The sequence below is a fragment of the Pipistrellus kuhlii genome, unplaced genomic scaffold, assembly GCF_014108245.1.
Source record: "Pipistrellus kuhlii isolate mPipKuh1 unplaced genomic scaffold, mPipKuh1.p scaffold_m20_p_1, whole genome shotgun sequence".
NCBI lineage: Eukaryota > Metazoa > Chordata > Mammalia > Chiroptera > Vespertilionidae > Pipistrellus > Pipistrellus kuhlii.
Genome location: NW_023425404.1, coordinates 173,776,099 through 173,801,778, shown reverse-complemented (window position 1 = coordinate 173,801,778; position 25,680 = coordinate 173,776,099). Strand labels below are relative to the sequence as shown.

The window sequence follows — 25,680 nt, the reverse complement described above, 5'->3', positions numbered from 1 at the left end:
CATTCCAGCTGAGCAATTTCATTTTCTTTTTAAAACAAATGATTATCTAGTTTAAAATGACACCAGGCTAGACACTTGCCTAACAATGACTAGAAACATACTTATGGGGGTTTATAAAAAGATAAATCAATCCACAATCAAAAAAACTAATCCTTGGAATTAACCTACTGCCAGAACCTGGGAAAATTTCTATGATAACACTAATAAGTCTATAGTGAGAAAATGACTTTTGACCTTCATATTCTTTCCTTTATGCAAAATAGCTTGCTTATATAAAAAAAAAAGTAGTGAGATTCAAGACCTCTGGAGAGTTAAGTTTTACACTAAATAGAAGAGAGAACAGCTGCCCCTCTTAGTGTAAGGATCTTGCTTTTATAAGTGTCAGTGGGATAAACCTGCCACTTGCTCCCGCGTTCTGACACATATTTCGAGAAAGTCAATCCTAACGGAAAGGAGGACTGGTGAAAGAAAATATGGTAAAGGGGGCTGGCTGAAGGTTCTTGCTAATGATGGTTCTGTGCATCCTAAAAACTGTCGCCCCACCCCCACCCCCACCCCGACCTCCATGCTGCCCTTTGAGGAGTCAGATACAAGAGGCACCCAGTGACAATGTTTATGGAGGAAATAGAGCTTTTCATGCACCACACTACTTCACTCACTGACCTGATGGGAAAGATGTGCAGCATGATACAGCAGGGTGTAGAAACTAATAGAAGAGTTGCCATTAGCACTTATTCTTATGTAAAAAGAACAAAAACATTAAGCCTTACTAATGGGGTTTACTGTACTCCCTGCCTGTCAGGCTTTACCTGCAGTGTGTGCGGTCCTCCAGGCAGAGTGGGAGCCCACAAATTGGAAGGGTTGACAGTGGTGCCCATTTTCATCCCTTCCCTTTTGTGTGTGTCTTTTTTTAAATATATTTTTATTGATTTTAGAGAGGGAGGAGAGAGAAACACCAATGATGACAGAGAATCACTGATCAGCTGCTTCCTGCACGCCCCCTACTGGAGGCCAAGCCCACAACCTGGGCATGTGCCCTTCCATCAGAATGGAACCTGCTATCCACTGAGCCAAACCAGCTCACTCAGCAGGGGTCCTCAAACTTTTTAAAGTGGGGGCCAGATCACGGTCCCTCAGAGAGCTGGAGGGCCGGACTATATGAACTACTAATTCCTACTGTAACACCTCGGCTGCGCTCACTGCCCAAAAAACCTGGCGGGCCGGATCAGACTCCTCTGCAGGCCGTAGTTTGAAGACGCCTGATAGGGCATCCCTTCCCTTTGTAGGGCCACAAGGCATGGTTGTTTATGAGTATCCTTTAAATGGAGTGATGTATTGGATTCCCTTAATTTAAAATTCCACTATGCACATACCTTCAAAGTCAAATTCAGAGTCAGAAAACAGATGAAATGAGAAGATAATGGATTAGGAAAACACACACACACACACACACACACACACACACACACACACACGAGCAGGAAGTCGACATTGAAAGAGGGTAGAGTTTGCCCTGGCTGGTGTGGCTGATGATTGCGTGTGGACCCATGAACCAGGAGGTCACTGGTGTGATTTGGGGTTGTGGGCTCGATCCCCAGTGAGGGCCATGCAAGAACCAACCTGTTGATGTTTCTCTATCATCAGTGTTTCTATCTATCCCTCCCCCTTCCTCTCTAAAAAAAAAAATCAATAATAATTAAAAAGTATTTTTACAAGTTAGCTTTTCGAAGCTCATACTCTAGGAAAGGTGCCAGTAGCAATTGCTAGTGGATCAAGTACTGTACAGTCATGATTTATAGCAGTTCCAAGAACCAACGAGAAACAATACAATGGTCCATGGGGCATCCCACAGCTTTTCTCCGTCCTCTGCACCAAACCCCAAGGGCTCTGGAGGGAGACAGACACTGGACCTCATCCTTTCTCTCTCTCTCTCTCTCTCTTTAAAATATATTTTATTGATTTTTTAGAGATGAAGACAGAGCGATAGAGTTAGAAACATCGATAAGAGAGAAACATCGATCAGCTGCCTTCTGTACACCCCCACCGGGGATGTGCCCTCAACCAAGGTACATGCCCTTGACCAGAATCGAACCCAGGACCCTTCAGTCCACAGGCCGACGCTCTTATCCACTGAGCCAAACCGGTTTCCGCCTCGCGTAGCCCAGCTCGGCCTCTGCAATTTACACTTGTGTCTGAATGCAAACTGAAAGGCGATGGCGACATAAGGGCATCCAGAGGGTAACTTCCCCCCACCTTCACTTCCGGCCAAAACTTTCCTGGGATACAACCGCTCTCCATTTTTTACCGCCGGTTTCCTTGCGGGAGCGCCAAGATATTAGCGGTACCGCTGACAACGTATCCAAACTTCCGTGCTTTCAAACCATGACAACGTTATTTTGCTCCCGGGGTAGAAAGCTAGAGCCAGTCGCTAAGCTAAGAACATAAGGAGAACTGACCCTGAGGCCTTCCCCTCACCAGACGTCCTGGCGCCCTGGCGTCAGAGGCACGCTAGCGTCATGACGTCATTCGACGTGCTGACGTCACCGCGCGGCGCTCCGTCTACGGACTTCCAGCGGATCCCCCGGTGGGGCGGTGCCGTTGGAGCACCTGGTCCCGCAGGTTTCTGGAAGTCTGGTTGGGTTTTGGAGAACCCCGAGCCCCTGGCCATGTTCCCATCGCGCCCCAAAACCTCCTCCTGACGACGCCGCCGCCGCCGGGGGAAGGGGATGCGGCTGCCGGCGGGTCGGGGCTGGTGGCGCGGACGCGCGCTCGCCGCGTGGGTCCCCGGGGCTGCGGGCCGGGCGCCGCCGCCGCCGCCGCCGCTGCCCGGGCCTCCGGGCGCGCGGGTCCGCGGGGCTGCTGCCGCCCGCCGGGCTCTGGACCGGCTCTACAGCTCCGCGGCGCGCCAGGTGACCGCCGGCTTCTTTCTATCTAGCGAGCGCGTTAAAAACCGGGAGGGAGCCCCTGGAGAGGTTGGAGGTGGGAAGGGCTTCCTAGGGGATGACCTGGCCCCGCGCGTGGAGATTCGGCAGCGGAGGCGGGGCTGACAGTTCTCCGTTCCCCGCCTCCCACCAGTGACCTTGGACCAGTCGCTTCTCCTGTGGCCTCCTTCGTGATGTCAGTAACTTAACTCATGGTTTATGGGAGGCAGCGAGCTTAGCGCTTTGCATCTGTTACCTGACGACTCCCTAAAATCCTACCGAGGAAGCTGCTAGAATAATCTCAGCTATTTTCTTGAAATGTATATCAGCCCCGTGACCTGGGCCAGCCACTTGACCGTTTTCTGAGGATGTTTCTTCATTGATTAGATGAGGCACTAATAACACATTGGATGCCCATTTGTGAGAGTCCCATACCTAAACTGTAAGAAGTACTAGGCACGCCTTAGCTCCTGTTGCATCGTGGTGTTTCACTTCAGCCAAAGCAAACTTGTGTCATTCTGACTCTGTTCTGGCGGTGGGAGAAGGCAGGAGGGGGTTTAGCGAGTCTGAAAAACTACACTATCTGATAACTATGAAGGGATATAGTGTAGACAGAGAAGTGATGTGACTGATTGCAAGTTGTGAGTAACTGGGCGGAGGGGTGGGGGGGAAATGAGTCTTAAAATGAACCAGTTTTCCCCATTTCTAAAATGACTGGAATTTAAAGTGAATTTGTACTGCAATTAAAGTTCTTAAATATGGTTAGGGAGGGGCATGATGGTAAATCTAAGCAGTCAAAAGGTGTTCACTGTTCAGTTTAAAAGGATTTGTTTGCATTATCAGTACAAGACTCACCAACCATGGAGACAAGATTAGTATTAAACTTACCAGCATGTCTCTTGAATGGTGGAGAAGGGATCATACAGGGCAGCCAGATCAGGTTTAGTTTTTTTGCAGAATTTCTTTCAGACATCGTTACACCGTTATTCTTTTTCTTGGAGCTTTCATAACAAGGAAACTTACAGCTCATAAGAATGTTGTATTTCATGGCCCTTTTGGGGGAGCTGATTAGAAAATATAGATTTTATTGGAAAAAATGCATCACGAAATTTTGTTAGACTCTGTGTTTTCTATGGTAGTTCATAAGTTCTGGATATCTTGCTGTTCTCCACCTATGAAAATAAATTCAGTTTCTCATTGGCCCTCTAAATGGTAGAAATACTATTAAGAACTTTTATTTACTTAGTCACCTTTGACAGCGAATGAGTCATTATAATATTCATTGATTACAATATGAGTTTAACCATATGTGAATTTGTTAAAGGAATAAAAATAGAAACAATATAGATGCAATAAATGAAAATTTTCAAAGAAGACTAAAAGAATATTCTTTGAATCAGTATTCTTGTTTCATATTGTATGAAATTTATACTCATAAATCTAATATTTCTCCCTCCTTTCCAGGAAAAAGTTGACATGTCTAGATTCCCTGCTGAAAATATTAGAAATTTCAGTATCATTGCACATGTGGATCATGGCAAAAGTACTTTAGCTGACAGGCTCCTGGAATTAACAGGTATTTTCATTTCATATTAGATACTTAATTGATGGCAATTGAATAATTGATCATTGCTTTTACCATGCTTTTTAAATTTTGTTTTAATTTCATATACTGTGTTGTTTCTTTTTAAAAGTCCATATAAAATTGGGAATTCCTATTTATAGGGACAATTGATAAAACAAAGAATAACAAGCAAGTTCTTGATAAATTGCAAGTGGAAAGAGAAAGAGGAATCACTGTTAAAGCACAGACAGCATCTCTCTTCTATAATCATGAAGGAAAAGAGTATCTTTTAAATCTCATCGATACGCCGGTAAGTTTAATATTAGTTTTGTCTCCATTGTTGGTGAGTGTTGTATTGATAATGCAAACAAATCCTTGTTTAGTTTTTAAATTGAACATTAAACAACTTTGTCTTTTGTTTTCCCTTTGTCCTTAGGTTAGGGTAAATTGTTTCACAAGCGTGGGCTAAACAAAACCTTCCGGTTACTGTGGAGTCATTAGATTTACATTTGCCATACTGCCCCCCCCTAAAAAAAAATTGTAGCTAACATTTAGACGTGTCAATATCTTTTGTTTCCCAGGGCCATGTTGACTTTAGTTATGAAGTATCCAGGTCACTGTCTGCCTGCCAGGGTGTTTTACTTGTAGTTGACGCAAATGAGGTAGGTACCTTTTATTTTATGTCATGTAACATACTATTTGGTTGTTTCAAGATGTTTTCCTTAAAATGCGTTTTGGAAATACAATTTTTGTGTTTGAAAAAAATAAGATTTATTGTCTTACATAACCAAAATCATATGCTTTGGTCCTGTTAATTTGAAGTTTATTATGTTAAAGTATTTTTTTGAAATTGATTGGATCATCTTTGAAATTTTTAAACTGATCAGAGAAATTGTTAATTGTAGTTTTTGTTGAAATAAGTCATAGTTATATCCTACCAAATTAAAATACAAAAACAAAAAACCTCTGTTTTCAACAGCTTAATTTGAGTTTTTCATATCAACTTTTAGCAGACGTTGAAAATAAATATTTTATTTTTGAGGTCATTTTGGGTGATTTTAAGGTAATAATATGAGAAGTGTTAAGTTTAAAGAAACATACTAAAAACATTACCAACTTCTTTTGTGTTATAAACATACTATATGAACATAATATCTAAATGACCATAAAAGAACTATGATAAGCTATATAAAATAAGCTTTTGCTACACTCGCTTTCTCACAAACACTTCATTCAGAATCCAGAGGAAAGTCAATACAATTTTTGTATTTGAAAAAAATAAGATTTATTTTTTATAGATTTTATAGACTGCGTCATGCTGCTGTCCTATATAATAAAAGCCTAATATGCTAAGTGTCTGGCCATTTGGTCTCCCATTCAACCAATCAAAGTGTAATATGCTAATGATATGCTGAGGCTGCTCTACCACTCGCTATGAGGTACACTGACCACCATGGGGCAGTCAACCAGTTGACCAATCACTATGATGTGCACTGGCCACCAGGGGGCAGATGCTCTGACCAGTAGGTTAGCTTGCTGCTGGGGTCTGGCTGGTCACTGATCAAGATGAGCCGGACATGCCCTGGAGCCTTCCTGCAGTCACTACCCAGCTGGCCAACCTCCTGCATCCCTCCTCTGCTCTGATTGTGCACCAGTGGGGTCCCTCGGCTTGGCCTGCACCCTCTCACTATCCAGGACTCCCAGGGAATGTCAGAGAGCGGGTTTCGGCCCCATCCCGCAGGCCAGGCCAAGGGACCTTACGGGTGCCTGAGGCACCTAGTATCCTGTAATAGGTTTTGATGACCTTGAAGGTCTGTGTTTCACCTTTGTGACTCTAAGCCTAACGTAGTCCCCTTTAACAAATGCTTCCTGAAGTGAAAGGAATTTCACAGAGAATATCTAGGTGCATGGAAGTATAGGTACCATATTTTGTCTTACACCTCTGCTTTTGGTGAAGATGTGGAATGGTCTTGAATTATAAGTTTGTGATAGATGGTAGAAATCTTGTGTCTTGATTTTTCCAGGGTATTCAAGCCCAAACTGTAGCAAACTTCTTTCTTGCCTTTGAAGCGCAGCTATCAGTAATTCCAGTTATAAACAAGGTAATTATAATGACATAAAAATGCTGTTTATTTCTTTACTTTATAAACGTGGCCATGCTTATTAAATTGTATTGCCTGTGCCTTAATTATTTTAATACTTTTGAAAGAAAAATCATAGCGGGGTCAGTTATGCTTTTAACTATTGTAAAATACTATTTAGTATGAAATACACTTTATTTTTATTAAATTAAGACATAATGAATTTTTTTTTTTTTTTTTTAAGATAGATTTGAAGAATGCTGATCCTGAAAGGGTTGTGAAACAAATTGAAAAGGTGTTTGATATTCCAAGTGATGAATGTATTAAGGTAAAAATACCTTTATATTTTAAGACCTGGTTATAATTTTGAAAATCTCAGTTAATTGGTGTAAATGAAATTTTAGAGTTTTTGATAGCTTATCATTATATCATGTTTTTATAGTTTTACTGAGTTCTTTTTACTAATATTTCATTTGATCTTTACCAGAAATTCTTATTACGTGGTTAGGACAGATGGGAATTATTCTTGAGGTACAGGTTACCTAATATATGCCCATTTTGCCTCTGTGGAAATATTTTCTTTGAAGAGCACATTCAAACCAATTTTAAGGCATTTGTACGTTTTCTTGAAATTGAGAGATACTTTATATAAAAGAGCTAAGCTAAGGTAATAATTGTAGGTTACAATAGGTATTATTTATGTCAAAATTAATTCTATATTTTAAATTAGAATTTTTATTTTTTTAAATATATTTTTATTGATTTCAGAGAGGAAGGGAGAGGGAGAGACAGAAACATAGATGATGAGGGAGATCATTGATCGGCTGCTCCTTGCACGCCCCCTACTGGGGATTGAGCCCTTGACTGGAATCGAACTCAGGACCCTTCAGTCTGCAGGCTGACACACTGTCCGCTGAGCCAAACTGGCTAGGAATAAATTTGAATTTTTAAATGTACCTTTTTAATGCTGTTTTGGATGTTAAATAGCCACAGCCAAACTGCAGTGTTACATGCTTTTGTAGTAAGTACCGTATTTTTCGGACCATAAGACTCACTTTTTTCCCCCCAGAAATGGGGGGAAAAAGTCCCTACGTCTTATGGTCCAAATATAGCCTACACATATACTTTAAAAAAAAAGTTTTATTACTTGCCCGGCTCTGTGTGGTCTCTGTGTGCTTGCCCAGCTCTAAAATGGTTCTAAATGCTGCTGTTTACTTTACAGGGTTGATTACATGTGTTTATGACTGTGATGTTGGGTTTTAATGCACATAAAATATTTTAGGACACTATTTGTTTCAGAATCTTTTTTTCTTCATTTCCCTTCTCTAAAAACTGGTGCGTCTTATGGTCCAGTGCGTCTTATGGTCCGAAAAATACGGTATGTCAGTGCAACACTATAACTATTAGCTTCTACTTTTACTGAGTGGTAATGTGAACTTACCAGGGTATGCATCCTGGGATTTCCAGGAAGTGTTAACTACATGGTGAGATCTGTGGTCATGAATTCACAAGGAACTAGCTAGACCATTAACTTTATTTTTCTCCAGTTATCAAGATTTCAAAGAAAGTCCAATTGCTGATATAGGTAAAGGTCAGTCATGCACATGTGTTTTGAATCTTTTGCTTTTTCAGTGTGAGAACAATAGTAATTATATGCCTTATAAATTGCCTGCATGCCATCCACATATAGTGTTTATTCTATCCACACAATAACCTTGAAACTTAGGCAAAATCTGAATGATTATTTATCAGATGAAGAACTTGAAGCTCAAAGAAGTATGTATGGGTCAAAGTCCACTGCTCTTTCAACATCATAATCAGAATACTCTTGTAATTTAATCCAAGAGTCATAGAAACACCTAACTGAAGAACATTTGTCATTGTACTATTTACTTTGTGCTTCCTTTTATAATGATCTTCAAACAAATTGTTAATTGTTAGAATTCTTTTTTTTACTGTGATTATAATATTCTGTCACCAGAATAGAAAAAAGGTAGAGTTTTAATTTTAAATGTTTATGTTTTTACATATATTTTTAGATTTCTGCTAAACTTGGAACAAATGTTGAAAGTGTTCTTCAGGCAGTCATCGAAAGAATACCCCCGTGAGTCTTCTGCTATTTCTGATCTGTTTATCTTTAATAGCACAAAAAATATCTATGTGATCTGTTATTTGAGCTTAGTAGATGTGGTAAATATACTCCTGAGGTCAAAGAAAATAAATACTTAAATTTATTTTTAGTAACAAATAGAAGGCAAATATAATACAGAAAAAAGAAAAGAAAAAAAGGACAATAGGGATCTGTTCTTAACAATCATTATAAGAAGGAAACTTGAATATATTAACAATTATTGTTCTTTGCTTTAATACTGAACAAATATATGTTATCAGTTTTATAAGTAATTCAAAACAGTCATTTATATAAAACTTGAGGTTAAATTAAAACTAATATAAAAATAGACATTACACCTTATTTTATAGAAAGATCTTATTATTTTGGCTGTCAGTCAACATTTCTTCAGCACTAGAATAAAGTAATCGTAGTATTTGAGTTAGGAATAGGCATTTTATTATTGAGATTTTAATTTACTATGTCTGTATTTACTTTTTACTTATTTTTAATAGTCCTAAAGTACATCGCAACAATCCCCTGAAAGCTTTGGTATTTGACTCCACCTTTGACCAGTATAGGGGTGTGATAGCCAATGTAGCATTATTTGATGGAGTGGTTGCAAAAGGAGATAAAATTGTATCTGCACATACTCAAAAGACATATGAAGTTAATGAAGTAGGAGTTCTGAATCCTAATGAGCAGCCAACTCATAAACTGTAAGTAATACACATTAGTAAATAAGTATAATACACTTGTATGTTTATCTCATTCTCTCTTAACTTGGTATACTTAGAATGATCCCAATTTGAAGACTCAAAAAAACCAAAACCTGGTTATATATTATCCTTCACACATGAGGTTCTTTTCAAGAGATCATTCACTAGATATGACCTCTTGAAAAGAATCTCATGTGTGAAGGATAATAATTTGATATATTTTTATTCCTTTTGTCTAGTCATAACTACTTTTGTGATTCAGTGCAGATAAGGATTCTATATTGATGCATCTGATGAGACAGTGAAAGAGATAGTTCCTTTACCCTTATTTATATTCACATCAGGCATCTTTTTTTGTTTTAGCTGAGGATATTTCGAGAGAGAGGGAGAGAGAGAGAGACAGAGACAGAGAAACATTGTTGATTGCCTCCTGCACACACCATGACCAGGGGCTGGGAGCAAACCCCAAACCCAGGTATGTACCCTTGACTGGGAATCGAAACTGAGACCCTGCAGTTCGCTTGCTGATGCCCTAATCACTGAATCACACTAGCCAGGGCTTTTGACATTTTTCATAATTAAATTCTTAAACATAAAAATAATGAAGAAAATGTCACAATTCTTTTCCTTGGTGTGGAATTCATGATAGAACTTTGATTAACTAGAACTCCTGCATGTTGTGTTAGCAAGGTAGAGTGCACTGGAAAAACTGAGTTCTGAGTTCACTTTTAAATATTTCATTCTATCAGTACTCTAGGGTACCCAGTTGGAGCTTTCAGTGGTCTTTGTTTCCTTATCTGTATAAAAATTAAGATACTGAACCAGGAGACTATGTGGATCTCACTTGACAGTTTAATGTTGTATGTCTAAAACTGGCACATTCATTACATTTTTATTTTAGAGTCATAAAGTAGTTTCTTAATTTTATTCAAGTATTTCTAAGGTCTCTATATCCTATCATATATATCAGATACTGATCATTAATGCAGTGTGTTATCACATAGATTTGCTTTAAAAAAAAACAAAACCCAAAAACTAAGTTAAAACTCTGAATTCTTTGCATTTGCTCTTTTACTACAAGAGGAACATCAAGTAGATGTCAGATTTGTTGCAAGTTCATTTATTTCTGCTTGTTTTTACTTTTTCTTCTTTAAAGGACATTTGTAAAATACACTTAGTATTTTAATACTACAAGAAGTCTTTTATGTTTCTGCAACTATCGGTTTACGTTTAATGTGCAAGCAGAGGTAGGCAGAGTCATGAAAAGGCCCCGGGCTTATTGTTGGTAATGGGGTTTAAGGCATGGAGTGTTCCTTTGCTGATCCATAGAATTGAGGATTGATTTGTAGCACTTAGTTTCCATTTCATCAAGCTTTGTTTGGAAAGTGGTCATTTCCTGGGAAGGTAGAGTTTATTGTATGTACTTGAAACATTAAAGGAGTAAATGTTTCCATATAATAATTTTATTTAGATATGCAGGACAGGTGGGCTATCTGATTGCTGGGATGAAAGATGTCACTGAAGCACAAATAGGAGATACATTGTATTTACATAAACAACCAGTGGAGCCCTTGCCTGGGTTTAAATCAGCGAAACCAATGGTATTTGCAGGTGAGGAGCTCACAAAGACAAAGGATGAGGGTCAACTTATTCTGTCAATTGAAATAAAATTTACTAGAAATGCTCATTTTAAATAACAGCTAATTCCAGGAAATTCTTTTTGATTTGTGTGTGTGCTATTTACATATTAGCTAATTTTATATGTATAGTAGAACTTTATGTAGGAGATAATTTCCTAATTTTTTTAAGGACTTCTTAAGAAATAAGCTCTCTGATATATAAAAGAGCATAGTATCAGGTCATTATATTTGAAATCTTTTTCAAATTGGTTTATAACTGAGTACCCTTCCTTTAGCTGGCCTTTCTTTTAATATTGTACTAGTGTAGATATGGCAGAGAATAGTGTCACCTCATATATATATATATATATATATATATATATATATATATATATATATATAACTTCGACACCTTCTACAACTGTGTGGAATTCCAATATTTGAAAAGAAAGACGTGATTGAAGGTTATCAAGTTGCATCCAGCCCTTCTTTTTCTCCCTTAAGTATCTCTCTTTGTGAATGATGAAAGGTTTTGATCCCCAGGGTCAGGCAAAATCAGTCATTTGGCTTTCGGAGGACTTGAGAGGTGAGGACTTGAGTTGTCAGATGAAAGAGAATCTGATGAATCAGTAAATTTGTAGTTTTTGTTAGTGAATTGAAAAAAACAAAATTTATCTTTTATTTTAATGGATAATCTGCCGTACAGAATTCAGAATTCAGTGTAGTTTACATTTCTACTCTTATTATTATATCTGTTAATGGAGTCTCATTTGTGGTTGTGGAATGACTTCCACTTTTGCTTCTTGAAATAAGCACAATGTATTTTCCTATGCCTAATTCTCATGGTTCTTTCTTGATTTCCTGACATTTTTGCAAAATCATAAAAACATGACTTTAAATATAAACTCATTAAGGCTATGAAACTTGCAAGATACTTTAAAGTCAGTGTATTATAATTTAATGTTTATAGGTTTGTTTGTTTTTTTGCAAACAAATTTTGATGAGTGAAATATAAGAAAGTTATTTAAAAGCTAAGTCACTAATTGTGATCTTGGAAGCATTCATGTTTTGTTCCTTTGGCAGCTGTGATAATTAGAAATTCTTATGTCCTCAGGAATGTACCCTGTGGATCAGTCTGAATATAATAACCTGAAGAGTGCTATAGAAAAACTGACCTTAAATGATTCCAGTGTGACAGTTCATCGGGACAATAGCCTTGCCCTAGGTGCTGGCTGGAGGTAAGATTCAGCTACATTGTACCGTTCCATGTTTATTGAAAAGTAAAGTTTAGCCGAAACCGGTTTGGCTCAGTGGATAGAGCGTCAGTCTGCGGACTGAAAGGTCCCAGGTTCGATTCCGGTCAAGGGCATGTACCTTGGTTGCAGACACGTCCCCAGTAGGGGGTGTGCAAGAGGCAGCTGATGGGTGATTCTCTCTCATCGATGTTCTAACTTTCTACCCTCTCCCTTCCTCTCTGTAAAAAAATCAGTAAAATATATATTATAAAAAAAGAAAAAAGAAAAGTAAAGTTTAAGTGGTTTCTTGCTTTGGATCATTTCTGAAAATAAATTCATATTAGTGTAAAGTGAAATGAAATAATATCTGCCTATTTTACACTGTGGATTCATCTATAGGTAAGTTTTATAGCAATTTTAAATAGAATCCCAATGGAACACTGGAATCTTATTTAATGAAATTATATTAACATTTCATTATGATGTGAATCGCTTGAATGACTCTCATGTTATTACCCCTTCCCCACAAAGTAACAATATATTCATCAAAGAAAATAGAGCCTATTGGGACATAACATTTTGGGGTTTGATTTTTTTTCTCACCAGATTAGGGTTTCTTGGACTTTTGCATATGGAAGTTTTCAACCAGCGACTAGAGCAAGAATATAATGCTTCAGTTATTTTGACAACTCCTACTGTTCCATATAAAGCTGTTCTTTCATCAGCAAAATTGATAAAGGTACTATTGTGAACCCGATAAAAGGAAAAACTAAATGTGTGTATATGCATGTGGATGTATGCAGAATGCAAGAGACACTTTGTACACCACTAGCTGACTAGCTATTAAAACTAAATATTTCTTGATTAATAGCAATAAAAAATTGAATTTATCTTATGATTAATATTGGAGAACCTACATGAGAAATAATTTATGCAACATTTTAGTTGGTAAAATAACCACATTATCAAATACTAATAATCTGTTACTGAGTTAGGAATGAAAATATTGTTCTAAATCCAGTACAAGATGATGGATATATTTTTGGTCATAAGTAATTTATCTTATTACAAATGAAGCATTCATTATTACCTGGTGTAGGATATTTTAGATTTTCAGTTAATGATAGGGATAATACTGTATTCTAAGTGGCAGTCTGTTTGTTTTAAAAAAATATTAACTTTGACAACTTTAAGTATTTTCCAACAAAATTAGGAAACATTATAATGTCTTATAAGGGACAGAACAAAATGTATTCTTACATTATACTTTTTAAAATTGCACATAAAATATGTTTAGTAAATGTGAATCATCAGAATATATTGCTTAATATTAAATGATTACAATTGGTGGTCTTTTAAATCTAAAACACATTAAGATAATATTCTACTCTTAATGATTCCATTGTTTTTATTCCAACAAATTCAATAGCAAAATAAATTCTAACATACTTTAAATTAAAACATGGTTATTGTTTATTCAGATTTTGTTTTAACTATTGGTGATATTTCTTTATTTTTAGGAATACAGAGAAAAGGAAATTACAATAATCAATCCTGCACAGTTCCCTGAGAAATCAAAAGTATCAGAATATTTGGAACCAGTTGTTTTGGGCACTATTATAACACCAGATGAATATATTGGAAAAATAATGATGCTTTGTCAGGTATAAATGTAATAAATTTTGATATAAAAGTAAATTTTTGTCCTCTAGCAGTTTTGAAAGATTTCTCTCTGTGGAGCACATTGAATTTTATAACAAATTTCAAACATATATAGAGATATCAATATTTATCTAGATACATGTGGGTATAGGTATATATGTACTTTAAAAATCATTTTGAGCCCTCGTTCAATAGCTCAGTTGGTTGAAGCATCATCTCATACACCAAAAGATTTTGGGTTTGATTCTGGATCAGAGCACATACTAGGTTGCTAATTTGATCCCTGGTTGGGATATCTATGGGAGGCAACTGATTGATGTTTTCCTTTCTCTCTCTGTCTCCCTCTCTTGTTCTTCTCTCTAAAAATCAGTAAAAAAAAAAAAAAAATCAAAAAACTTATTCTCAGGTGAGGATTTAAAAACATTTTATTTTTATTTTAAATGATCCCAAAGAAAATAAAGTTGATGCTTATTTGTCCTAAGTAGATAAAAGTATAATTTCTTTTAGACTTTTTGAATATTTGATATTGAATATATCGATAGTTTGAAATGTAATAGTAATACTTCACAGATCTTTAATTGGAAGGTGTTTTCCATTTTACTTTAGTCCTCGCCACATGTAATAAATGATTTATACCAAAAACTGGATATAATCATGGTCCTCAAAAAAATACCTGAAATACTCTGAAATGTATTAGAAAAAACTGTAAAATGATGACTAGTGGACGAAATTTTAATTGTTATCACAAACTATATTATAACTTTGGTCAATCACTTAATTTCCCTGGTTTTAAATTTCTTTATTTATAAGATAAGCAATTAGAAGTTCATTTCTAGTTACATTTGACTTATTGTTAAATTACTGTGATTAAAAAGATAAAATTGTTAAATACAAAGGACTAAAAGTATTGGTGTTTACTATACTTGAAATACAAAATGATTCTCTGTTATAAATATTGCTTGCAAGTTTTTTTTTGTTTTGTTTTGTTTTTAAGTATATTTTTATTGATTTTTTACAGAGAGAAAGGGAGAAAGATAGAGAGCTAGAAACGTCAATGAGAAAGAAACATCAACCAGCTGCCTCCTGCACACCCCCCACAGGGGATGTGCCCGCAACCAATATACATGCCCCTGACCGGAATCGAACCTAGGACCTTTCAGTCCACAGACTGATGCTCTACCACTGAGCCAAACCGTTTCAGCTGCTTGCAAGTTTTGACTAGGCATTAAAGAAATATTCTTTCATTTTGTCCACTCATCAGCTTTTGTAAGGAAATATTTACATTGGTAATTGGCATCTGTCTATATTTATTTCAAATCATCATTCAAATAGGCAATCATTAAACACATTTTTTTTCTGCCTTTTTAGGCTCGAAGAGCAGTTCAGAAGAATATGGTGTTTATTGATCAAAACAGAGTTATGCTTAAATATCTCCTACCTTTGAATGAAATTGTGGTGGATTTTTATGATTCTTTGAAATCCTTGTCTTCTGGATATGCTAGGTAATGGGCAATTCAGATACTTAAACAGTTAAGTTATGTTTTAAATATTGACCAGCAAGAGTATCTTACCAATTTTCCTATTTTGTCTAGCACTTAATTTAACATGGTATCTTTCATACAGTAAATGCTTAATGATGTTTGTTGAAGAAAGAAAGGATTGTAGCAACACTCTGCAATAATCTGGTTTTAGAGAGTATTAATATCAATTACCCTGCTACTGTCATGGTTAAGAAACCAAACATTTGCAGGTGTGTAGGTACCAGCTTATTTTAAAATTATGACAATAGGAATATATTTGTTCTTGTCCATAATTGGAAAGACATGCAGGCATAATTGAGATTTTCTTTCATTGGACTGCCATTTTGTAAGTTAAACCTGTGTTTTGATTAGCATGTAAGCTTTGACCATATTATTAATATTTGACACTGAGTGCTTATATGTGCTAGGCTCTATTCTAAATACTTTTTAGGTTCAGGTCAAGCTCTTTACATGTATTAACTCATTTCATCCTCAAAAAAGCCCTGTGAAGGTTCAAACTGAAGTACCAAATCTGAAATCCATAAGTCTCATTTTATTAAGGGCTCTTTGTCAATGCCATAGCATTTATTTAAGGGGAAATAGAAAACTACACAGAAAACCTTATGAGTCTGAGGAGAATCCATTAGTATATACTGTTGTGTACAGCCAGCCAGTTGCTGGGAGGGAACATTGTAAAGAAGGTGACCTTTGCCTTCAGTGATCCATTTTCCTAGCCTGGCTTTTCAGTTTATTTCCCTTCTCCCTTTTTAGAGCATGCCTTTGACCCTCCTCTTACAAAGTGAAAAGATGGTGAAGTTTGGCCCTGACTGGGTAACTCAGTTGTTTAGAGTATCATCTGGATGCTCCAAGGTTGTGGGTTCCATCCCTGGTCAGGGCACCGTAAAAAAAAAAAAAAAAAAAAAAGATGAGATGTGTTCCTTACTGTGGTCAGTTAGATTCATTCATCTGGAATGTATAGGTAACATTTTGATGGAAAGTTAAATCTTTTGGGGGAGATATGGTGGTGTAGAAAAAAAGATGTTTGAAAAGAAAAAAAATTAATCTATTACTTTAACATTTTTCCTTGTTAGTTTTGATTACGAAGATGCAGGCTACCAGACTGCAGAACTTGTAAAAATGGATATTCTACTGAATGGAAATTTTGTAGAGGAGCTGGTCACTATTGTACACAAGTAAGTAGAATAGAAACTGGTCATGAAATATGGAAGTAACCACTGTTGACATATTTTTATTTAGTTATTGGTTGCTCTATTTGACAGCTACATTTTGAAAATTTAAAAGTAATTAAATTTCCCTGTACTAGTTTTTGTTTCCATTCTTTTTCCATTATTCTCTTTTCAAATTGTTAAAATTTAAAAAGAGAATAGAGTTATGATAATCAAAAGAATAGTGTCCTGGGAAGAAATGTTTTGATTACTATGTAAGATGAAGTAAAATAATTCTTTTTTTAATTTTATAATAGGTGTAGAATTGAGCATAAAAAGTTTTTCTCTTCGTAAGGAATTTATAATGAAAATTGAAATAACCTAGATGTTTGATCAAACCTAGCAGATTGATTAAATTATGGAGCAGTCATATATTCTGTTTTAAGTCATTAAGACTAAACTGTAAATTATTATTTAGTGACATGAAAATGCTCATTAAGTAAAATGGTAGAATAAATTATAATCCGAACTATAAAAATTAAGTCTGTAGAAAAATTAGAAGGGCATATGTTTAACATAAACATTCTAATATGTTTAACAGTGGTTTTGTATGGGTGAAGGTCAGAGCATTAAGAATGGTTTTTATTCCCTCGTTACGGTTTTTTATATTTTCTGTAATAGATCATGTTATTTTTGCAATAATCAGAGAGTGATAATATGTGTTTATGATAAACGAGTTCCATTTGAACCTCTTTAAGGAATCACCTTTACATTGATTGATTATGCATATGGACTAGAACATTACTTAAACATTCTTACTTAGTATAAGTAAATAATTTTCTCTCTTCAGAGACAAAGCACATACTGTTGGCAAAGCCATATGTGAACGTCTGAAGGATTCTCTTCCTAGGCAGCTGTTTGAAATAGCAATCCAAGCTGCTATTGGAAGTAGAATCATTGCAAGGGAAACGTGAGTTGAATTCATTTTTCTTACTGGTGGTTTTAGAAATGATATACCCAGGAAATGAAATGTTGGAAAATGTAACTTAACTTTGGCCTAAGCCAGTGATTTTCAGTGGGTGTGCTGAAACATGCAAGCCTGTCTGGCGTGGCTCAGTTGAGTGTCGCCCTATGAATCAAGAGGTCACGGTTTGTTTCCCTGTCAGGGCACATGCCTGGATTACCGGCTCCATCCCCAATGTGGGACATGTAGGAGGCAGCCAATCAATGATTATCATCATTAATATTTCTATCTCTCCCTCTTCCTTCCTCTATGAAATCAATAAAAACACATATGAAGCAAAACAAAACATGCAATACTACATAACTATTTAGTCAGGAGCACTGGTCTCTTTTCCCTTAAGATTGTCAAATAAAAAATGGATAATGGCCATCTGGTGTAAGTGAATCAAAAGTATATGTGTGTGTGTGTGTGTGTGTGAGTGAGATCGGCAAAAAATACATTTTTTGGTGTGCTGCAGAATTTTAGTAGTTAATGTGTACCATGAGATGAAAAAGGATGAAAATCACTGGTTTACTGGTAAGCTTAATTACTACTTGTAGAAACATTAATCTCTTAATTCCACTAATTTAAGTGATGATTGTTACTTTTATTTATTTTATTTATTTTTATTTTTTATATATTTCATTGATTTTTTACAGAGAGGAAGAGAGAGGGATAGAGAGTTAGAAACATCAATGAGAGAGAATCATTGATTAGCTGCCTCTTGCACACCTCCTACTGGGGATGTGCCCGCAGCCAAGGTATATGCCCTTTACCGGAATTGAACCCGGGACCTTTCAGTCTGCAGGCTGACGCTCTATCCACTGAGCCAAACTGGTTTCGGCTGATTGTTACTTCTAATTATATAACACTTTGGGGTGATATTATTCATATGTATTAATAGGATATATAAAAAGTTGGAGGAATTGCTTAATTTTCACTTATTTTACAGAATGATTATTGAGTTTCCTGGGTAAAGTTTTTATGGTTTTAGCCTTTTAAGTAGATTATCAACTAACCAGAGGCTTGGTGCATGAAAATTCATGGACTGGAGTGGGGGGTCCCTCAGTCTGGCCTGCCCCCTCACAGTCTGGGAGCCCTCAGGGGTGGGAGGCGACGCCCCCATCACACCTCAAGCCTCAGCCAGCCCTGATTACCTGAGCCTCAGGCATCCCTGGGCACTGGGGAGCCGCCATTCGAGGCTTGCCTGCACCCTAGCCGGCTCTGGGCTGAGGGACTGAGGGACTCCGGAGGCAGACACACGGAGCAGCTGGACCTGCCTGGGAGCGGGCCCAGCCATGCTACGCACCTGCTGTCCTGGCAGGGCTGAGGGGACTGGGCGCCGCCATCTTGGAGGGCATGGCAGTCAATTAGCATATTCTCCTTATTGGTTGTGGGCATCGCCATCTTTGTGAGGGCACGATGATCAATTAGAATTTACCTGTTTTATTAGATAAGATAGGAACTGAAACTAAAAAGGTTTTGGAGATCCTCTTCCAAAAGACAAAACTAAGTTACAATTTTTATTAAAAGCATTCCTCCAAGCTAGTCAGATTGTGAATCAGAGAGGTGAGAGAAGAATGCTAATCTCATGTTAAGCTTTTGCTTTCTATAATACAGACTTCACATGTGATACCGGAGACATGGAAGATAGGCTAATTTTTATAGGAAATTGGTCTTTCATTGTACATGATGTATAAATTAGAGCATTGAAGAAGCTGCTCTGCTAGTAACAGAAAGTACAGAAAATATCTTGCAGTGATTCCCTATTTTCCCTCCTTGATTGAATAATTCTGGGAAGTCAGAATTATCTTCTCAAATGGAAATCACTATTTTATTCTTGTTTAATACAAATCTAATGTATTAGTGGTGGTAAAATACAACCATTATTTTTATATAGTCTTGGAAACAAATTTTATGCCAGTATTTGCAATGAGTTTAATTTTCTAACACCATTTCGCTTTAGAGTTGGTTATTTTGTGTTGCATGAATACCTACAGGTTAGAAAGGAGTTTATAACCTGGGAACATTCTGAAAAGTGCAATTTAAATAGTTAGCAAGCATAAGGATGATGAGGTAGACAATAATTAATGGAATACATAAAAATGGAGCTGTTATCCAATTTCTTACTTTCCAAAATTCTCAGCAACATTACAGAAGTATAGGTTAGTTTAAAACTGCTTGAATGGATATGTTAAAATTTAGTTTACCCTAAGTGGGTTCTATAAAACTAATATATTATTCTTTATATTCCTAGTCACTGTTGACCCATATTAGGTGAAATTAGTAATGAAATAATAACCATTTGTAATTAATTTTTTTGAAAGTAGAAGTGGTAGTGTTTTTAGGTTGAGCCAGAAATTACCTTCTATCTATACTAATAAAAGGGTAATATGCTAATTAGACCTTCTAGACATCCTTCCAGACAAAGCCATGGTGGTTGGGACAAGGCAGAGATAGTTAGGGGCAATCAGGCCAGGAGGGGAGGGCAGTTGGGGGTGATCAGGCTAGTGGGGGGGAGCAATTGGGGGCTAGCAGGCCAGCACAGAGGGCCAGTTAGAGGGCAAGCAGGCTGGTGGAAGGGCAGTTGGGAGTTAGTAGTCTGGCGGCAGGCGGGGGGCGGGGGGGTTAAGGGGGCAGTTGGGTGCAACTGGACCGGCGGGGATCGGGCCAGCAGGGGAGCAGTTGGGCGTCAATCAGGCTAGCAGGACAGTGGTTAGGGGATGATCAGGCTGGCAGGCAGAAGCAGTTAGGGGCAATCAGGCAGGAAGGCAGGCAGATGGTTGGGAGCCAGCAGTCCTGGATTTTGAGAGGATATTCGACTACCAGTTTAGGCCTGATCCCCAAGGGGTTCTAGATTAAAGAGGGTACAGGCTGGCTGAGAGACAACCACCTTGCCCCATGCACGAATTTGTGCACCAGGCCACTAGTAATTCTTATAATCAAGGTCATACCATGCTTGAATTTGGCTTCATCAATGCTATTCAGAGTCTTGACCTTTTTTATTCCTAAAATATACACTGATTGGCCAGATTATTATGATCTCTGAATGCATAATAATCTGATCACTCTGTGTGTGTGTGTGTGTGTGTGTGTGTGTGTGTGTGTGTATTTTAAAGGCCCAGTGCATGAATTCCTGCAGGGAGAGGAGACATGGGTGGTTGGCTGGCCTGCCTGCTGATTGAGGGGACAATTTGCATGTTAGCCTTTTATTATATAGGCTATATACTGACCAGATTATTATGTGTTGGTATTTATGTTGAATTCATTTTCTATTTTATCTTAAATATATGGAACTAAAATAAGAGAATTTGAGCTATCTAATTATTTACTTATGGCAGTTTTACAAAGGTCTGACCTGATCATTTAAATCTTTAATAAAGAGGAGACTTTGAAAATAAAATACTTTTAAATAGTATAGTGACCTTATGTACTTATACAACATTTTCTCTTTTACAGCGTGAAAGCCTATAGGAAAAATGTTTTGGCAAAATGTGTACGTACCTACCTATATTCTACTTTGTAATAATAGTTCTGCTTTATGAGTTTAAAATTAAGGGGGTATACATATATTGGTTTCCATTGTTGGTTTTTATAATACCCTTTTATTTCATCTCCAAGTTTTCTTTTTAAATTGGTAAATTTCACCTTTTCTATGATTGTATATTCATTTTGTATTCTTATTTTTCATCTTATTTATAAAAATTTCCTTATGTAGAACACTATCTAAGAAAGTATTTTATAACATGTTTGTTGATCTAATTTTATAAGGAAAGATTTTGAAGATAATGTCTAAATAGTGGGAAGAGTATGGAATTGAAATCCACCTCTCCATTATTTTGCCAAGTTTGCTGGCTCTCTATTTAAAAAGACTATTCTTAGCTCAGTTATGAGCATCAAATGATAAATACTATTTCTAAACTCTTTGCACAGGGACTGGTACATTTATGTCTATGCAAGTTTCTATATTAGGCTACAGCTATATGTAATAATCCAAAATTTCAGGCCTTGAATCAGTAAGGAGATTCATAGTTCTTCCTTGTCATGGATAATGTAGTGCTGGATTTCCTTGGGGATTTTCATTTCCATCCAAAAATAAACAAAGCCTTAATCATTCTTAAAGGCAATAAAATTGGGGTCCACTAGGAAGAGGACTAGAGAGGTATCTTTGCAGATATCTTCCTCATGGACTCATGGATAATAATTGTAAGGTTGTTGTATTGATGTCACTATGTAATTGTATGTAATATTTTTCTATGGAGTGATTTGGACTTCCAATTTTTTTAATATTTTTCAGTATGGTGGTGATATTACCCGGAAAATGAAGCTTTTAAAGAGACAAGCAGAAGGAAAGAAAAAACTGAGGAAGGTTGGCAACATAGAAGTTCCTAAAGATGCTTTTATAAAAGTTCTGAAGACACAAACTGATAAATAATTGGTGTGAAAATATAAGTAATTTTATTAATTAAAAGTTGTGTGTCCTTTAGTTTTTCTTGAAAGTTTATAACATGTTGACAGTAGAAAGAAAATTATAAAATTAGCTTGTTACTTCTAGGGTTTTCAGATATAAACCATTTGGCTTTTCTTTGAAGGGTACTAGTAAGTGGATAAGAGCTTGGACTCTGAAGGCATATCGTCTGGTTTCAAATTTCTGTTCCACCACTTACTAGCAAGGTAAATTACTTACCTCTCTTAGTCTGTTTACTCTAGTAAAATCAGGTTAAACTATACTTACCTCTATAGGTTGTTAAATAAGATAAAATGGTTGAAATACTCAGAAGATTGCATGACACATAGTAAGTGCTCAGTGAATCTTAACTACACTGAGTGGCCAGATTATTATGATCTCTGAATGCATAATAATCTGGCCGCTTAGTGTATATCCTATATAATAAAAGGCTAATATGCAAATTGTCTCTCTAACCCCCCCCCCCACCCCCACCAGGAGTTTGACCAGCAGGCAGGTTGGCCAACTGCCCATGTCCCCTCCCTCAGGCCATTTTGATAAAAAAAATTTGTTACTTTGATACTGGATGGTTTACATACAGCGTGAGGCAAAAGGTTTAGAATTTTTATGGAAAATACCATAATTCTAAATAATGACAAGAATAAACTATGTTTCATGTAATCACAACTGTAAACCTATTTTTGCCTCACACTGTATACATCTAAGTTAAAATAAGGGTAGGGCTGTCTTATTTTTTATCATTAAAATGCTGTTGTGCAAAGTGATAGGGATTTGGTATTAGGAGCAGCTGTTATTTAATAGCAGTTTAATAATTATTGTCTAGATTTCATAATTGAGACTGAGCTTTATTGCTAATAGTAATTTAACTTGAGGTCACTCAGGAAGTAAATGAACAGACCAGAGGGCAGATTATTTTACTGTAGATAAAATACAGTTGGACCCTTTAACACTGCAAGGGTTAGAGGCTGATCACCTGCAGTCAGAAATCCATGCTTAAGTTGGCTCTCTGTATATGCAGGTTCCAATTGACCCTTGAACAATGTGTTTAAACTAAGAGGGTCGGTTGACTTCTGTAGGCTATTTGGAAAAAAAAATCTGCTTATAAATGGACTTTCCCAGTTCCAACACAGGTTAGGAGTCACGTGTAATTTAGCTATTGATTTTTGTCCTCTTCCTTGACTGAATTGGATGAGATAAATATCTTTGAGGGATAAGACTATCAGTGAATTTTATATCATGGTTATTACATGATAATTTTAAGGTAGTGGGGATTTACTTAAAATTGTATTTAAGGGGTAAAATAACTTGTGATTTAGTCCTAATTAAATTAGCTCAGATATCTCCCCTCTCCTTTCTATCTCTAGTAAAATAGGTGAAATAGAGATACTGGCACTATATTTGAAACTAGAAAAGCATTTAAATACAGTTTAAACAGTGTTCAGGTATTAGGAAAAAGTTACACATTACTGGGCAGGTATTATGCACCATGTATTGACTATTTGGTATTTGTGCTTTATTAGAATGTCCTCAATTTGGATACATTCTCTTCCTTTAACCTCTGCCTCTTCAAGAAATAGTTTTAGCAATAAAGGTACAAAAAAGTACTTTTCAAAATTTTTAGCATAAGTTTAAGTTCTCTCCTTTAGCCATGCTCTCAAATAGATGGTTTTCATGATTTAAAGTTGTATACCTTGTATACCCCAGAAGACCTTATATTTTTAAGTAATTTGAAAACATTGTAATATAAACTATGAGTATTGGAATGCCCATCATTTATTGAGTTAAAATGTGATAGCTACTGTGTTGAGCTCTATAAGCATTCGCTCATTCAATCTACACAACAATTAAGGTACAGAGATTATTACCATCCCATTTTTTAGGGGAAGAAATTCAGACTTTGTATTGTCTGACATCAGTCATTGACAGAGCTGGAGTTCAAATAGTTCTCTTTCTCTAATCCACAATCTTAGCTACTGTGCTTTTTTACCTCTTATGGAAATATCTTCAATAAATTTCTTAGATCTTTCCTGAACAGCAGCTTAGCCCTGAGTTTAGGAGCTAGAGTGGCCAGAAAGCAGTTTGCTGAGGAGCTTGGTGGCATGGGCCTAACCTAGCCTCCTAATATCAGAGGCAGGGATGGAAAGATCTAGACTGTGTTTTTGCTAACACCCGTAAAGCACAGTAATAACTAGCGAGCCATGCACCAGAACAGGTAGCTTTTTAACTAAGGTACTACATGACCTTCTAAGGTAGTTAGGGTACCTAATATCAGAGGCAGGGATGGAAAGATCTAGACTGTTTTTGCTAACACCTGTAAAGCACAGCAATAACTGGCGAGCCATGCACCAGAACAGGTTGCTTTTTTACTAAGATACTACATGACCTTCTAAGGTAGTTAGGGTAGTTTGCAGTAACCCATACTTAACAAGTGTGACTGGAATATAGTACGATTGAGTAGTCATTTACTAACCATTTGTAACACTTAAGGCTATATTACAGCTTCATCATTTAAATCCATTATGGAATTAAAGCAGTATATTTTATCCTAACAGTTTTATTTATTTTTATTTAACTTCTAATTTAAGTTTTTTAGCTCAGATATCTCCCCTTGCTATTTAAGTTTTTTAGGAACTTCACTATAAACATATGTCAATCACAAAGGCGATTAAGCGGTTACATAAATAATGCTTCTTTTATTGGATGGGCTTATAACGTGCAAACTATTCAGAGGAAAAGGAGCAAGATTAAGAGATAATGGGCAGACTTATTGTCTTTTAACTTAAATCTCCTAATTGCATGATGGTAACAAACAAAAAGTTAAATGCAGGCTCAATAGCCACTATTAATTGTTGAAATCTCTCAGATGCGTGTGTTTAATTTCACTTCTGGAAATAAAATATAGATACTAATAACTTAAATTTGTTTATTATAAGCTTTATTAGAATTAAAGATAGAAAATTTTCTTTTATTTGCAGTTTAATGATGTAAGTTTTTATGGCAATTTAAAATAGTTTACAATAATTACTTACACATATATACATATACTTCATTATATTATCCTTTTAGACATATGTAAGGAATAAAGCTAATAATTTATGAAGTTTAACAATCAGAAAATGCTCTTTAAAATAATTTCCTTAAGTGTGTTAGTGTAGGTATAAAGCTCATAATTACCAAAATACTTACAGTAAAAGCATGAACCCAAGTCATTAAATAAAAACAAGAGCACATTTGTAAAAAAAGTGCACAAAAATCATGCTCTTGTACATACTTTCCAGAAGGGCGTATATGTACTTTTAGGCACTGTCTTCTCTTCAGGTTTCTGTACCTACAATGTAGAGCAGGACTTGGGATGTCCAGGTGCTACTGCAGGAAGATGACTAAGGCAACCACGTGCAGAAAGCTTGTGTAATGCGCAGAGAAATGTAAGAGAGCATTCACAAGTAAAGGTTTGCAGTGATAGTTGTGTCTTCATGTGATCAAAAAATAAAATCTAACAATGCACTGGAGTCATATGAATGTACTTATGTACAAAATCTTCACCTTTAAAAAGACATTTTAGGCTAGCTGGAGTGGCTCAGTGGTTGCGTATTGTGGAGTTCAGGGTTCAAT

The 25,680-nt window shown here is 36.3% G+C and overlaps 2 protein-coding genes and 2 long non-coding RNA genes across 9 annotated transcripts in view; 2 read left to right on the top strand and 2 right to left on the bottom strand.

The window, feature by feature from the left end:
• The window catches only part of YIPF7 (Yip1 domain family member 7), a 31,839-nt gene extending 29,243 nt beyond the window's left edge, over nt 1-2,596 (bottom strand). Inside the window, exon 1 of one of the 3 annotated variants that reach the window (XM_045572958.1) lies at nt 2,476-2,596. The gene's annotated coding sequence lies outside the window, so the exon portion shown is untranslated. Of the gene's footprint in view, nt 1-1,373; nt 1,445-2,253; nt 2,452-2,475 lie in introns of those variants that run through there. The other 2 variants (XM_045572952.1, XM_045572970.1) reach the window with 2 other exon arrangements.
• On the top strand, nt 2,594-22,071 carry GUF1 (GTP binding elongation factor GUF1). 4 transcript variants are annotated; one of them, XM_036417275.2, is made up of 17 exons: nt 2,594-2,909; nt 4,386-4,497; nt 4,647-4,795; nt 5,067-5,147; nt 6,510-6,587; nt 6,811-6,894; nt 8,606-8,670; nt 9,192-9,395; nt 10,867-11,006; nt 12,129-12,252; nt 12,856-12,988; nt 13,770-13,913; nt 15,280-15,413; nt 16,523-16,624; nt 17,448-17,567; nt 21,060-21,096; nt 21,898-22,071. In XM_036417275.2, the coding sequence occupies exons 1-17, from the start codon at nt 2,727-2,729 to the stop codon at nt 22,033-22,035; spliced, it is 2,028 nt and encodes a 675-aa protein (XP_036273168.1). In that variant the 5' UTR covers nt 2,594-2,726; the 3' UTR covers nt 22,036-22,071. The 4 variants fall into 4 exon arrangements, with proteins under 4 accessions (XP_036273168.1, XP_036273177.2, XP_036273185.2 ...); XM_036417284.2 differs by lacking the exon at nt 5,067-5,147; XM_036417292.2 differs by lacking the exon at nt 21,060-21,096.
• Nucleotides 22,072-24,054: 1,983 nt separating this feature from the next.
• Nucleotides 24,055-24,463, bottom strand: LOC123651367. Its single transcript, XR_006740025.1, has 2 exons — nt 24,331-24,463; nt 24,055-24,186 (listed from the first exon to the last, which is right to left on the bottom strand). It is a non-coding gene; the product is annotated as an uncharacterized LOC123651367 (long non-coding RNA).
• Nucleotides 24,185-25,548, top strand: LOC123651366. Its single transcript, XR_006740023.1, has 2 exons — nt 24,185-24,317; nt 24,460-25,548. It is a non-coding gene; the product is annotated as an uncharacterized LOC123651366 (long non-coding RNA).
• Nucleotides 25,549-25,680: the final 132 nt, after the last annotated feature.

Excerpts from the sequence above, each read along its gene's own strand:
- GUF1 (XM_036417275.2), top strand. The coding sequence starts at position 2,727 with ATGCGGCTGCCGGCGGGTCGGGGCTGGTGGCGCGGACGCGCGCTCGCC. Across the intron at positions 2,910-4,385 it reads ACAGCTCCGCGGCGCGCCAG|GAAAAAGTTGACATGTCTAG; the intron begins GTGACCGCCGGC and ends CCTCCTTTCCAG. Across the intron at positions 4,498-4,646 it reads CAGGCTCCTGGAATTAACAG|GGACAATTGATAAAACAAAG; the intron begins GTATTTTCATTT and ends TCCTATTTATAG.